The following is a 12,404-nucleotide window of genomic DNA, read 5'->3' as shown; positions in this document are numbered from 1 at the left end:
ATAAGGGGTGGTATGCTGGCGGGTTTTGCCAGATGTTGGGTAAAATTACTGGAAGCGGTATCATAAACTAAATTGGACAGGCCGCTCCAACAATTTCAGGTCCGAGACTCTTCTTTAGAAAGTTTGTGGACTTTTAGGTCTGTTTTATGCCACCTACTTATGTAATTACCGTTTCTCAAAAAGCAAATATTTTAAATTAATGAATTCACGACAAAAAAAAAACAGGAAGAAACGGAATTTTTTAATGAGGGAAATATGTTCCAGTAAAATCTTTTCAAAAAGAAAATTGTTCTAGCATGTATCCATCGTTCAGCAGAGTATTGGGGTTTAGACAAATTAAGATTTATAGACATTTTCTTTTCAACACGCTTAGTGTGAGAAGTGTTGTACTTGACAAATGACGTACTAACACGTGAAAAGAGTCTGGTGACGATTACACCTTTCCTTTTTTTCTTCGCTATATTATTCTAACTTGACCGAGTGTTTTCGTGAGAATATTTTAGGGTGACCAGAAGTCAACATGACAAAAGAGGACAAACAAGGCAAAAAAGGATGATTTTTATTAGAAAAGGATGACAATTAGTGAACAAAAAAAAAAGTATGTTAAAGTTTTTTTTTTTAATTTTTACCTCAAAGTAGGCGTCGAAGAGTTGACTGTGAATGCACCACTCGTTCAAAAAGGCATGATTTAAACAACTGATCCGTATAGTGCGTTCACAATCGACTCTTCAACGCCTACTTTGAGGTGAAATAAAAAAAAAACACCCGATAGTATTGTATTTCCCGCTGACCATAGGAATACCTAGATTAAATAATTGAGAATTTTGACGATTGAAATACGCACGGCGAACGTGAACGTCGTGGAAAGTAATCTTGATGATCATTTTGTTGAGTCCAGTAAAGACTTAAGTTTTGAGTTTGATTGAGGGACAAAAATTTTGCTTTCAAGATCAAGAGTGAAAAAGCCGGACGTAAAAAAAAGCCGGCCGGACATTTTAATTTTGGTCAAAAAGGAGGACTTGTCCGGCTTTATCCGGACGTCTGGTCACCCTAGAATATTTAGGAAGAAGTATTTAAATTTAATGGGGAAAACACATACATTTATAGGATCACATTGTTCGCAAAGTTCAGTCTAAAGTTGTATCACGTTTTATACAATTATTTATTGTAGGTACGCATTTATTGAATAATCACTAATCAGTTTATTGACTATCAAGTAAAATTTCACTTCACTAAATGTTAAATTTAAATCCACCAAGAATAATTTATTAAATACTCTCATTTGTTCCTAAATTTTGTTTGGACCAAACTCAACTAAAACTTTTTTTTTTTGGTAAAACGAAGTGTGTTCAATCGTTTTATTAAAATAACTCTTCGAATGGTGCGATCCCTCCAAGAACACGAATGAGACAAGAATTTAAAAAAATAACAAATAAAGACAAAGTAAGATTAAGTAAATAATTGTTTTTTTTCTTGTGTTCCGCATTTTTTTTTTGCAAAAATATCATGTTGATGTATGCAGTAAGAACGCCCTAAATTGGCTACTACAAATTAAAAACTATTCTTATTTTGTGACCTTCGAATTTTAATTGTATTTTGTTTTGTCTCATAAGAATATATATAATTATATACTCATATTTGTACTCACTTTGGCCTCTCGCCCAACAATAACAAGTAACCAGACTCTCCAATCAGTGATTTTCAACTAAAGTAGATACATATATTTTTATAGAATTTTTTTTTATTAAATGACATAACGGTGAAAGGTTGCTGTCTTTCGGAATAAAATAATATGGAATTGTAATGAACCTTGAAGGTTATTTTACAATACTTACCTCCAATTAGTGATAACCCTTTCTTGGCAAAAAGGCAAAATAAAATTAAATAATGCTACAGGAATTTAAGGGAAAGTGGAATTAAGGTGGTGTCTATAAAAGTTTCATTATATTTTTTTTTCATTCGAGAATTATATTTGACTAAACATTCAAATTGAAAAATAAATACGCGTTTTACAAATTACAAATGTTTATTATCGTTATGTGGCAGTAATAGTAACAAATATCGTAATTCGTATTCTAACGTCAAATTTTTTAAATGAACATTGCACAGAACGCTTATTTACAATTTTTCTGAGATTTATAAACTAAAATTTTGAATTTCAGTAGATATTTGTTATTAACTTAAATTTTTTATGTACATACACTACGAAAAAAAATTATTATAAAATCAGAATATACACATTATGTACAGTGGTATTGCCATTATATACCAACATGACTACTTTAATACCTAACGAATTGTAATGAACTGTGAAACTGATTTTGTCATTTACAGCTTTGTATTTTTTCCTTGTGGCATATTCATGGAAATGATTGATAAGTTTCAGGAATTAATCTCAGTCCTTAAATTATTAACTGATTAAAGCATTTTAAAACCAAAAATTGTTTTCTGCTAAATCTTAGTACTTTTGCAACAACGTAACAACACTCGTAAAAATCTTCTCATTCACACACTATAAAATATCAGATCATTCGACAGTCTTAAACAAATTGTAACTTAATTGTTATGATTTAAATAATAACGTTTAAATTAACTAATCGTAATACTCTAATTCTGTTTGGGAGGCTCTTTATCAATTCGCATATCGTCTATTTTCGCAACAATTTTCAGAGCCGGACCCAACTTCATGGCCATCGCCGTCATCAAGTGGTCTTCTTTCAACAACATTAAAGCTTGACCGTCAATTTCTTGTATCAAGAAATCTTCAGCATAATCTGAACACCCCGGTAAATTTTTGATAAAATCGCACACTTCTTGCACCTAAAACATAAATTGAGTCCACTGCTCTTTTTAAAAAAACACTAACACTTACGGTCCATTTCAGCGGATCCACTTTAGGTGTGTTATCATCTTCTGAAGCGTCATTTGGACTTAAACTACTTTCAGCACCGGAGGCGCCTGAATCCACATCAACTTCCATAGATCCGTCTTTGTCCCACTTGTGCTTTTTGTCGTCAGACTTGTATCTGCCACTACACAAAAATAAATAAATGCGAATGATCGTGTTAAAATCAAATACCTCTTGGCACAGATCGGCGAGCAGAAACGCTTGTTCCTCTTAAACTTGATGCGAAGGTCCACTGTCCCACAGGCTTCACATTTGGCCATTTCACCCTTAGGCGACATTCCGATTCCATTACTTGAAGGAGAAGTGGCTCGTTTCTTACCTGCAGAACAAAGAGGGGTATTTGTCTCAATTATTGAAAAATAATCAATAATGAAAATAAATCAATATCTCATTAATTATTTAAAATTTTGCATGACGCAAATGAAACTTAGTATTATTCTAGAAGGATATTGGAAAAGGGGTTTGTAGGCAACATCGCGGAAACCGAACGTGTACAATAACGCGATTTACAACGGTGGATTCAGATAAAACTTTATGACTCACGAGGCGGTTCATCCGATTCTTTGTCGTTGGAAGACTGAGTCGGTTTCAAATCACCCAAAAGTGCGCTTCTGGTAACTGGGAACGGTTCCGATGATTCCTGAATTACAAAATCTTCTATTACGTGGGTCAAAACTTGGGGTTTCACCATTGCTTTCGGCGGACATCGTTCTTTCACTTCTTCAGCGGTTGTAGCTATGGGAAGACCATTTTCAGCTATTGCGAAGTTTGATGGTTGCGAAGGAACCGTACCTGGAATTGGTACCAGCTGAATACCTGTGGATTCCACCGTAGTACCTTGCTGCTGTTTGTTATCAGTGGACGGCATAGTTTCTTTACTTTCAGGTTGAGACAGGGCCACTGCAAAGAATATTTTAAAGGATTTTTATTAAGTAGCTGATTTCCTTTTGAAATTTATAACGCGGCAATTGGATCAAATCATTTCATTTTATAAAACCCCTACACAAATCTAATACTACAATTTTATTACATACAATTTTTCAAATGAGGGTTTTTTTGTATTTATTTTTTATTTCATTGTACAACTTCTTTACTGCGACAGACTAAATTCTCCACAAATTGTTCACTGCTAAATGCGCTAGGTTCGAACATTTTAATACACTCATAACGGAAAATATTCTTGCTCATTCTCATATTTTCGTTTGAACTCAAAACATTTTGTTTTCATGGTTTAGGTGTGAGCCGGTGAATCAGTTATATTGTGAGATATTGAGTTCAGTGACTAATTTTTGTTTAAAGATTAATTTATTAATACAGTAAAATTGTATAACATAAAAGCGTCAATGAAAAGAAAAATTTTGATCAGAAGCTGAGTCAATACATTTTCATTCAAATTCATCCGATAATTCTTATCAACAATAAAATTAATGATGCAAAATTTAATATAGAAGTAAAAACGGAAACATTTTTACTGCAAAAAGTGAACACTATTGTTGTTGGACGAAAACGTTGACAAAAATGTTGGAAACAAATCTGTCTTTTTTTACCACAAAAAAAAAATTCAAATAATACCAAACCTCACGATGATGTGTTACACAGTTGGAGATGGAAATTAGAGAATTAAACTTATCGATTATTAGTCTGTCAGACGCGTTTGCAAATAGCAAATTTTAAGCTATTTTACTAACAATTAAAATTTACATACATGAACTGATAATAATTAGAATATTAAGCACTATGAATCTGTTACAATGTTTGCACTAATAAAAGTGTGTTTGATTTATAAACAAAACATTTAAAATGTCAAGAAATATGGTTGATTCACTCGTATTCAGGGTCAAGAAGTGCTTTTTACAAGGTAACTTGTACATGTAAACCAAACTTGCTACGTTTAAAAATTACGAATAGGTGCAACATCACGAGAGATAACAAGGAAATTTGGGTGCTTCAATGTCTTTTACACGAATAACAGCCTTTGGTAAGTAAAATAAAGAAACACAGTAAGCGTTGTGAATCATAACAATGTGGGTGCTACAGATTGTGCAAATTTATTGGAACGTTCCAAAGAGTTGCTGTAAACTGTAAAATGATGCAAAATGTGACTGATTCATTGTAAAACAAATAATAATTGTTGAATAGGATAGTGGTATAACTGCTCGAAAAATAGTAAAAATCTAAACGGAAATTACAGGAGAGGTGAAATTAAAACCTTGAACCCATTTTGAATGAGGAATTTTCAATTACGACGTTGTTTAGTTCGCTCCAACAACAACTGCGTAGATGTTTGAACGCTGTCCGTCCCGCGAGAAATTTGAAACTAAAAACATTTTTCATTGATTTTGTAGAGAACATACCTAAATTTCAAAATTCATTTTTATAAATCACCACATAAAGTGAAATGTGGATATCAAGTTAATAATAAAAATAAAGGCTCTAAATTTATAATATTTATTTTGGAATAATTAAAATATCTTACAACTGAAAATGTATTTAAGATAGGTACTTATTTCTTCACATGTCTCAAAAGGTTCAGTTTTTTTTTGTTTTTTTTTTTCATAAATTTAGAGTTATAGTTTTAATACCTATTATAAGATACAATGTTTGCTTCTTGCTATTATTTAACATGTTTTTAAGGTAAAGTTTTAGTGATGGACTGATAGATAATCATTTCATAAATGCACTACACAATTGACGAAAATTTTCGTAACCGTAAATATTATGCTGATATTTAGGTTGTATGTATTTTGTTTATCTTGGTATCTCTCACTTTTTATCTGTATTCATATATTTGCATTAAGAATTTAAGAGATTATTTTTCTTTATTTATTTTTCTTGTTTAAAAATTGGCGCAAGAACTGTCATAATTTAAGATGTCAAAAGTGTTGTGGAAAATTTTATAGGTTAGAATGCTAGATGCATGTATTAAACGTTTAAAACGTGAGGTAAACAAACGATTCTAGTTAAGTAAATTAAACTGTGTGATTTACCGTCGCCTGTGGCCTCTTTGGTAGACTCTGGGATAACCGCACCAGGTCCTTGAGTCGCGCTGTCTGCCGTGGCCGTCGTTTCACCTTGAGGTTCAATTTTCAATTGGGGCACTGTTGGAGGCAGCGGGACTTGCTGTGGGGTTGAGATAGTGATAGTTTGTGGAGTGCCTGGTTGCAAGTGTTGAACTTGCGACGGACTCGCAGTTACTTGCATGGTTGTGGGCTGAGTAGAAGTCTGAATTTGGCCAATGATTGTCCCGGCAGGTGCCATTTGAGTAAGTTGCTAAACAACAAAAATCGGTTAACAATTAAGATATTAATCCTTATGTGTAAACAGCCTTTATTGTCAGATGTAACCTCAAAATTGTTTGGTAATTTAATTATAAACAAACATGGCAGTTTATTAGTTTTTTTTTATGTATCTTGTGGTATTAAAAACATACCGAATGCAACATGCCCATAGACATGGGTTGATGTGTCACAGCTAGATTAGACTGCAGTGGCAAACTTTGCTGCAGAGTTCCAGGAATTGTTTGTTGCATGGCTTGTTGAACTTGTGCTCCAGCCTGTGACATTGAAACTACTGGCATTATTGGTCGATCTCCAGCCATTTGGATTTGCTGCTGGGGAATACCCTGAATTGTTTGCACTGAAAATTCACAAGAAATGTGTTTTTATATAGTATCAAGAAAATCATTAAAACCAACAATAATGAATACACAGAAAAACCAAGTTTAGTTTTTCATCTTCACATTAACGCCGAGAAAATGTAATTTTGTTTATGAGCTGGTGGGTAATCCACAACTTTTTAAACAACAGTTTCCACTTTGTTTTGTTACAATTCCATTTTTTTTTTCACTTTGGTAAAAGAAAAGAATTGGTATCTTTGTCTTAATAAATTTGTACCTACAAGACAGCGTAATAAAATTTTATATCGCAATAACCATCAACTTAATTTTTGAAAAGCATAAGTAATTGATGGTAATTCATAAGAGCATTTAATGTTTACTGTGTGTGCATAAAATCTTGACCAATTAAGAGAAACATAGTGAGCGTATTTATTTTTTGTTTGTTGTAACCAGGAGTTAAAAAATAAACATACTCATCATGGGTTTGGGTTGGATATGTTGAGGTTGGCCTTGCTGAAATTGAAGCTGTTGCATCGCATGCTGTTGTATCGCTTGTTGTTGCATTAATACAGCTTGCTGTGATTGCTGTTGCTGCTGCTGTTGTTGTTGTTGCTGCTGCTGTTGTTGTTGTTGCGACTGCTGTACTTGCTGGTTTTTATTCTGATTGGCTATTTGTTGATTTTTGTCGACGTTCATTGGCGAACCTGGTGTCACAGGTGTCATACCGGTTGACGTATTCATTACGACCATTCTAACAATTAAACTATGTTAGCGTTGAAGTACAAAAAATTGATATATTTTTTTATTTAATCGACAGTTACAAAGAACACTAAATTGTCCTCTGAATTTTACCTTAGAATAAAGTATGTAAACAAATGAAATGTCGGGAGGGGAACGAAGTTGAACCTGAGGTCTCTACAAGTTCAACTCAGAGATCTCTCTTTAATTTATGGAACGTTAGACACAAATTTCGATCAAGATCAGGAATCTCATCCGAAAAATGCACTCGGTGCTTCCTCGCTCTTATTGAATTAAAAAGCAAGAATAACCAGTTCCACGGTATTGTTAACGTTACAAACTTACTTGTTGCCGACTAAATGATGCTGCTGTATATTTGCGTAAGGTTTGATCTGAGTCTGATTGGAAGCATCCGTCTTTGGTGCTGGAGACGTTCTAATCTGAGGCGCTTTAGTCCTGATTTTTGTACCAAGTTTACCTCCCATCGAAGCCTAAAAACATCCAGTGCTATCATTCAATCTCGACAGACAGAAGAAGTAAGTACCGGAGTTTGCGCTCCGATAGTTTGAGTGGAAACCGAACTCGCTGGTCTGATATTTGCGGTGTTTGACGGTAAAATATTTAACGGTCTGCTCGTTGGTTGTTTTGGCTGAATGTTTTCGTTCGCTGGTCTGGGCTTATTGATCTGTTGCACACTTCCTTGGGTGGCAATCGTGGCTGTGGAATTTCATGGACGAATTCATAAAATAAAATTCACCACGAGCGATTACTTACGATTCTGTTGGGCTTGAATCGTGGTGGCTTGAGGACTTTGCTGAATAAACATTCCTTGCGCCGGAGATCCATCGGGTTGAGTTCCTCTAATGAAAATTGGATTAGGGGCGGCCAACAAAGCCTGGGACTGAAGGCCATTTGTTGTCCAGACTTGAGGAAGACCGTTGGTGAACTGCCACGGGGCGGCGAATTGCATCGGCTGTCCTCCGGGCTAAAATATTAAAGACATTTTCGTTGGAGTTGGAAGTTTGCTTAAGTACAAAGCAACGCATGAAGAAATGGATACGGTCAATCGTGGTGTTGTTACGTACCGCTGCAATTATTTTCTCATGTTCGTGGATCACACAATTTGAAAGTACACATTACCAAGAAGTCAGTAATACACCAGTCAAAGAAGCCGATTGACCTTGTATTTTATTGCAATTAAATTGTTATTAGTTGCAACAAAAAAGACACAACAACTTTTTGCATATACATAATTATTTATGTTTATCAATGGAATTTTTTAAACTTTTTTGACACGGTGTAGTAATGGTGGAAATCAATATTAAACAATACTGCCACAAGGGTCAAGGGGTGCGGTGAAAATTCAAAATTCGATCAATCTACTGCATTATTATCAAAATTGTACCCTTACTTGTAATGGACTGATAATTTGGGCAGTCGGCTGTGAGCCGAGCATTGCTTGAGATACTTGTACACATTGTCCTTGTTGTTGTGTTTGAGCTACAGCACCCGTATTACTTGCCACTTTTTGCATTACCTTTTGTCCCGCCATAACCTAAGTAGAAGAAATTCAATCACGACCATTTCACAATTTGTCGAAAAATAATAAATCCAGAAATGCTTCTCCCTTGCAGGACTGCATCAGGAATGAAGAGTGGAGTGTTTTGAGTATGTAACAACAGCATCGTCTACCCACCTTGTGCATTTCTTGTTGTTTCTGTTGCGCCACTTGTCCATTGCCGGTCGCCGAGTGATTAGGCAGAATGTTGGGCTGCGAGCTGATAACCCCAAGTTGACTCAACACTAGAGTTTGCTGGTTCTGAGTCGTCGGAATCGTAGGAATAGTTGTGTATCCAGGGAATGTAGCTAAATCATTCAATAAGTACTGGCATGCAGGTGATTACTAGAAATTACCTGCTTGACTTCCTTGCAGTACGTGCTTTCCTTGTGCTGTCGTTAGCATATGAGGAGTCAGCTGGTTCCCTTGAAAAGGCTTTGTAATGACTTGAATTTGCTGCGGGTTAATGCTAGGATGCAGTGCTATGTTTCCGGGCATCAAAAGTTGTCCTTGAGTATTGTATACTTGTTGCAAGTAAGTCGGATTTTGGAGGGGTTGTTGTATGACTTGGACCCTTCCGTGACTCCAGTCGGCACTGATTTGTTGTGGATGGGCCTGACTTTGTTGCAGCGGAGACATGGTTGTTATCGTCGCACTTCCCGTCTGGGCCGTTGTCAAAACCTGACCTCCTTGTGTTTGAATCACCTGTCCCTGTTGGGCCACTTGTTGGTGCATCGACACCGTGTGCTGAGGTGGCCCCATGGACGTTGCCGTTCCTGCCACGGCGACCTGCTGCAAATGGGGACTCTGTGCGGGAGCCAACGTCTGCTGTTCCTGTTGTTGTTGTTGTTGTAAGGCAACTTGTTGCATCTGTTGTTGCTGCTGTTGCTGTACCACTTGGGCCTGTGCTTGCGCCTGTGCCTGAGCTTGGGCTTGCACCTGGGCCTGAGCCTGAGCTTGAGCCTGAGCGTTGGCCTCGGCCATTTGCTAAACGCAAAAATCCTATTTTAATTACCAGTACCTGTGATTTCGACAGAACGCCTTACCTGCTGCTGACTCTTCATTTCGCTCATGTTGTTCGTTTGATTATTCGTTTCTTGTCTTAGATTTTCGTGACCTCTGTCTAAATTCAACAGAGTATTGGCGATGTCATATTTACAGTCGTCGGCTGTTATGTCGTGAATTCCTGCCTTCTGAGCTAAGGTCTCTAAACACTGAAGAGAACGACTCGCCTGTTGATTATTATTACTTTCGTTCGGGTCGCGTTGCGTGGACTCTGGCTCCTGATTGCTAGGTTGTTCCTCTTCGTTGTTATTAAATTTCTGTTGTTTTGTTGACGGACTAGTATTCGTAGTGTCCTTGAGAGGCTGCTTCTGCTGCTGGCTATCAGCTTGTTGAAGATTGTCGTAATGCTGAGACCTACAACAATGTTTTTTCCATAAATACTCACACTTTCCTGCACTGCTAACTACCATACAATCAAAAAACTCTATTGACCGTCACAGTTCTAATCTAGGTATTTGTTTTTTGATCATAAGGTAGTTGTCACAAGAGACGAACAAGTGCACCATACATCTTCAGACGCAGAGAATTACAAATTAACATAGCTACATAAATGTTTTTCAGCTGCTGAAATAATTTTTTACGCTCACGGTTGGGAATTTCGTTATATAGTTAGAGTTTAGAAGGGTTACGTGGCTATAGGGCTCTTGTTTTACAGCCACACATATCAAGTGTTGAGGGCGGATGTGTGTACTAAAATTACCTTCGCAGAGCGGCTTACAAGCACGTATAATGTGGGAAAACACTGAATTTTGCAGCTAACGTTAATTTACATATTAACCTCATGCCGTTTTAATAAAAATAAAAATATTTATTTTGAATTGAAGTTGACAATTTTGTGTTGAGTTTCAAATTTAAAAAAAATCTGTTGAAAGCTTTCGATAGTAATTGACAGGACTTTCCTTTAAAAATAAAGAAAGCACTTCTCTGCATCGCACAACGAAACTAAAATTAGCCATTGGGGAGGAATAAATGAAACTGATCGCATAAAGTTTTCCCATATCACGAAAAAATACTTTCATCTCTTTGATCCGTAAAATGCGATTGTGCCATTACGCGGCGTGACCAAACCCGATTCGAAACTACGTTATCGTGATAGCAATTACTACGAATTTTTAATAAAGTGTATCGAATGGTCCGCAATAAAACGGATTTACTGAGTGGCCGAAAAATAAATTTTCATCTCGAACCACCTATTCCTAACATCTGCCGCCTTCATAACGAAATGAGAAGAATTATACGTTTTACAGACGCAAAGAATTTCCCCCGATGTAATTGGAAAAAAAAAGAAGGAAATGAGAAGATTAGAACGTCGCGCCTTTTTTAAACGGAATCGGTAAGTTCGAATCAGAAACTCACGTCGCAGGAGATGTTCATTAAATACAAAGTGAAATAATTGAGACAAGTTCTGGAGTTGTTAATTATTCATTATGTTTCGAGACGCGGGAGAGCGGATAAATGAATTTTAATGTTACTTTCACTTCGGTTCAGAAAGCCGTCTCGAACAAAAGGTCTCTTATGTGTACGTATTACGTTGAAAAGTAAGTTGCCCTTTAAAAATTACTGACTCCCAGGCGTCTATAAATTATTGTGCAGTTATCATGTGCAAACTTTATGCATAACTGGGAGGTAAATCAGCAAATAACACTCGTTGAGGAACATTTTAAAAAGTCTTTCTTTCAGTACGTGAATTATTAATATAAGTAGTTAAAGATAAAGGGATAATGTTCGAGGAAATATTGCAATTACTGCTTTATTTGTAATTAATTTACAGCGTCTCTACAATAAAATACCACAAATTTGCAAGCTTTCTAATACCACGAAAAAGCTCAATAAGGTGCTTTGGTTGGACAGTAATAAGAATAAGTAACAAGGCTCTGGTTAGACAGTAATAAATAATTTTATGAAATTTTGCGGCAAGGGCAAGGAGACATAAGAATTAGCAAAGTGTTAGGTATAATTTTGGGAATACACTAGAAGCTAACCTACAATATCGCGTTAATTAAATAACCAACTTTTTTCTGTTGTTCTCCTCTTACTATTATTGCTTATTTTATGTTGTCAATTGGTGATATGTTTTTCATTTTCTTTGATGGTTGGTTCATCGGGAGACAATCAATACATATTTAGAAAATATTTTTTATTTTTGTTTTTGCTTGAACGGACAAAATTAAAAACATCTTTAGATTTTGCACAAAATTTTCAAATAAATAGGAAGTGATGTGAACATTATTGAATAATTATTATTATTTACAGTTTGCTTTGTATTTATCTACATATTTACTAAGGCACATACGTTACAATTCAACAAAGTGTCATTAAGTCTTGCATATGTACAGTACTCTTTTTTTAATGTTGACTCACTGTTAATGTCACCTTCCTGAAATTAATATAAAGACACACCTTCTGAGTCAAGCAACCGTGGTTACCCAGTGTTTGCTCAATCACCTAGTACCAATATTGAAGTTCTTGTAAATAGCTTTAAAATAAACTAGATAAATTCATTTCCCTCTGATACATTG

General features: G+C 35.6%; 2 protein-coding genes across 8 annotated transcripts in view; one reads left to right on the top strand and one right to left on the bottom strand.

Annotated features, from left to right (window-relative positions):
• Positions 1–2,007: 2,007 nt before the first annotated feature.
• The window catches only part of LOC138131835 (polyhomeotic-proximal chromatin protein-like), a 68,968-nt gene continuing 58,571 nt past the window's right edge, over positions 2,008–12,404 (bottom strand). For 2 of the 5 annotated variants that reach the window (XM_069049072.1, XM_069049075.1), the window contains 14 exons: positions 9,867–10,239; positions 9,177–9,807; positions 8,959–9,128; positions 8,674–8,817; positions 8,037–8,247; positions 7,807–7,979; positions 7,608–7,753; positions 6,998–7,275; positions 6,339–6,544; positions 5,896–6,178; positions 3,452–3,808; positions 3,080–3,227; positions 2,873–3,032; positions 2,008–2,820 (listed from right to left, as the gene is read on the bottom strand). In XM_069049072.1, the coding sequence (XP_068905173.1) occupies positions 2,608–2,820; positions 2,873–3,032; positions 3,080–3,227; positions 3,452–3,808; positions 5,896–6,178; positions 6,339–6,544; positions 6,998–7,275; positions 7,608–7,753; positions 7,807–7,979; positions 8,037–8,247; positions 8,674–8,817; positions 8,959–9,128; positions 9,177–9,807; positions 9,867–10,239 (3,493 nt within the window). In that variant the 3' untranslated portion in view covers positions 2,008–2,607. Of the gene's footprint in view, positions 2,821–2,872; positions 3,033–3,079; positions 3,228–3,451; positions 3,809–5,895; positions 6,179–6,338; positions 6,545–6,997; positions 7,276–7,607; positions 7,754–7,806; positions 7,980–8,036; positions 8,248–8,673; positions 8,818–8,958; positions 9,129–9,176; positions 9,823–9,866; positions 10,240–12,404 lie in introns of those variants that run through there. The other 3 variants (XM_069049073.1, XM_069049076.1, XM_069049074.1) reach the window with 3 other exon arrangements.
• Positions 4,763–12,404, top strand: part of D2hgdh (D-2-hydroxyglutaric acid dehydrogenase) — a 92,597-nt gene continuing 84,955 nt past the window's right edge. Inside the window, exon 1 of one of the 3 annotated variants that reach the window (XM_069049081.1) lies at positions 4,763–4,886. The gene's annotated coding sequence lies outside the window, so the exon portion shown is untranslated. Of the gene's footprint in view, positions 4,887–6,029; positions 6,171–12,404 lie in introns of those variants that run through there. The other 2 variants (XM_069049079.1, XM_069049083.1) reach the window with 2 other exon arrangements.

The sequence above is a fragment of the Tenebrio molitor genome, chromosome 5 (assembly GCF_963966145.1).
Source record: "Tenebrio molitor chromosome 5, icTenMoli1.1, whole genome shotgun sequence".
Classification (NCBI taxonomy): domain Eukaryota; kingdom Metazoa; phylum Arthropoda; class Insecta; order Coleoptera; family Tenebrionidae; genus Tenebrio; species Tenebrio molitor.
The sequence above is the reverse complement of the archived record's forward strand: the minus strand, read 5'-3'. Positions and strand labels throughout refer to the sequence as shown.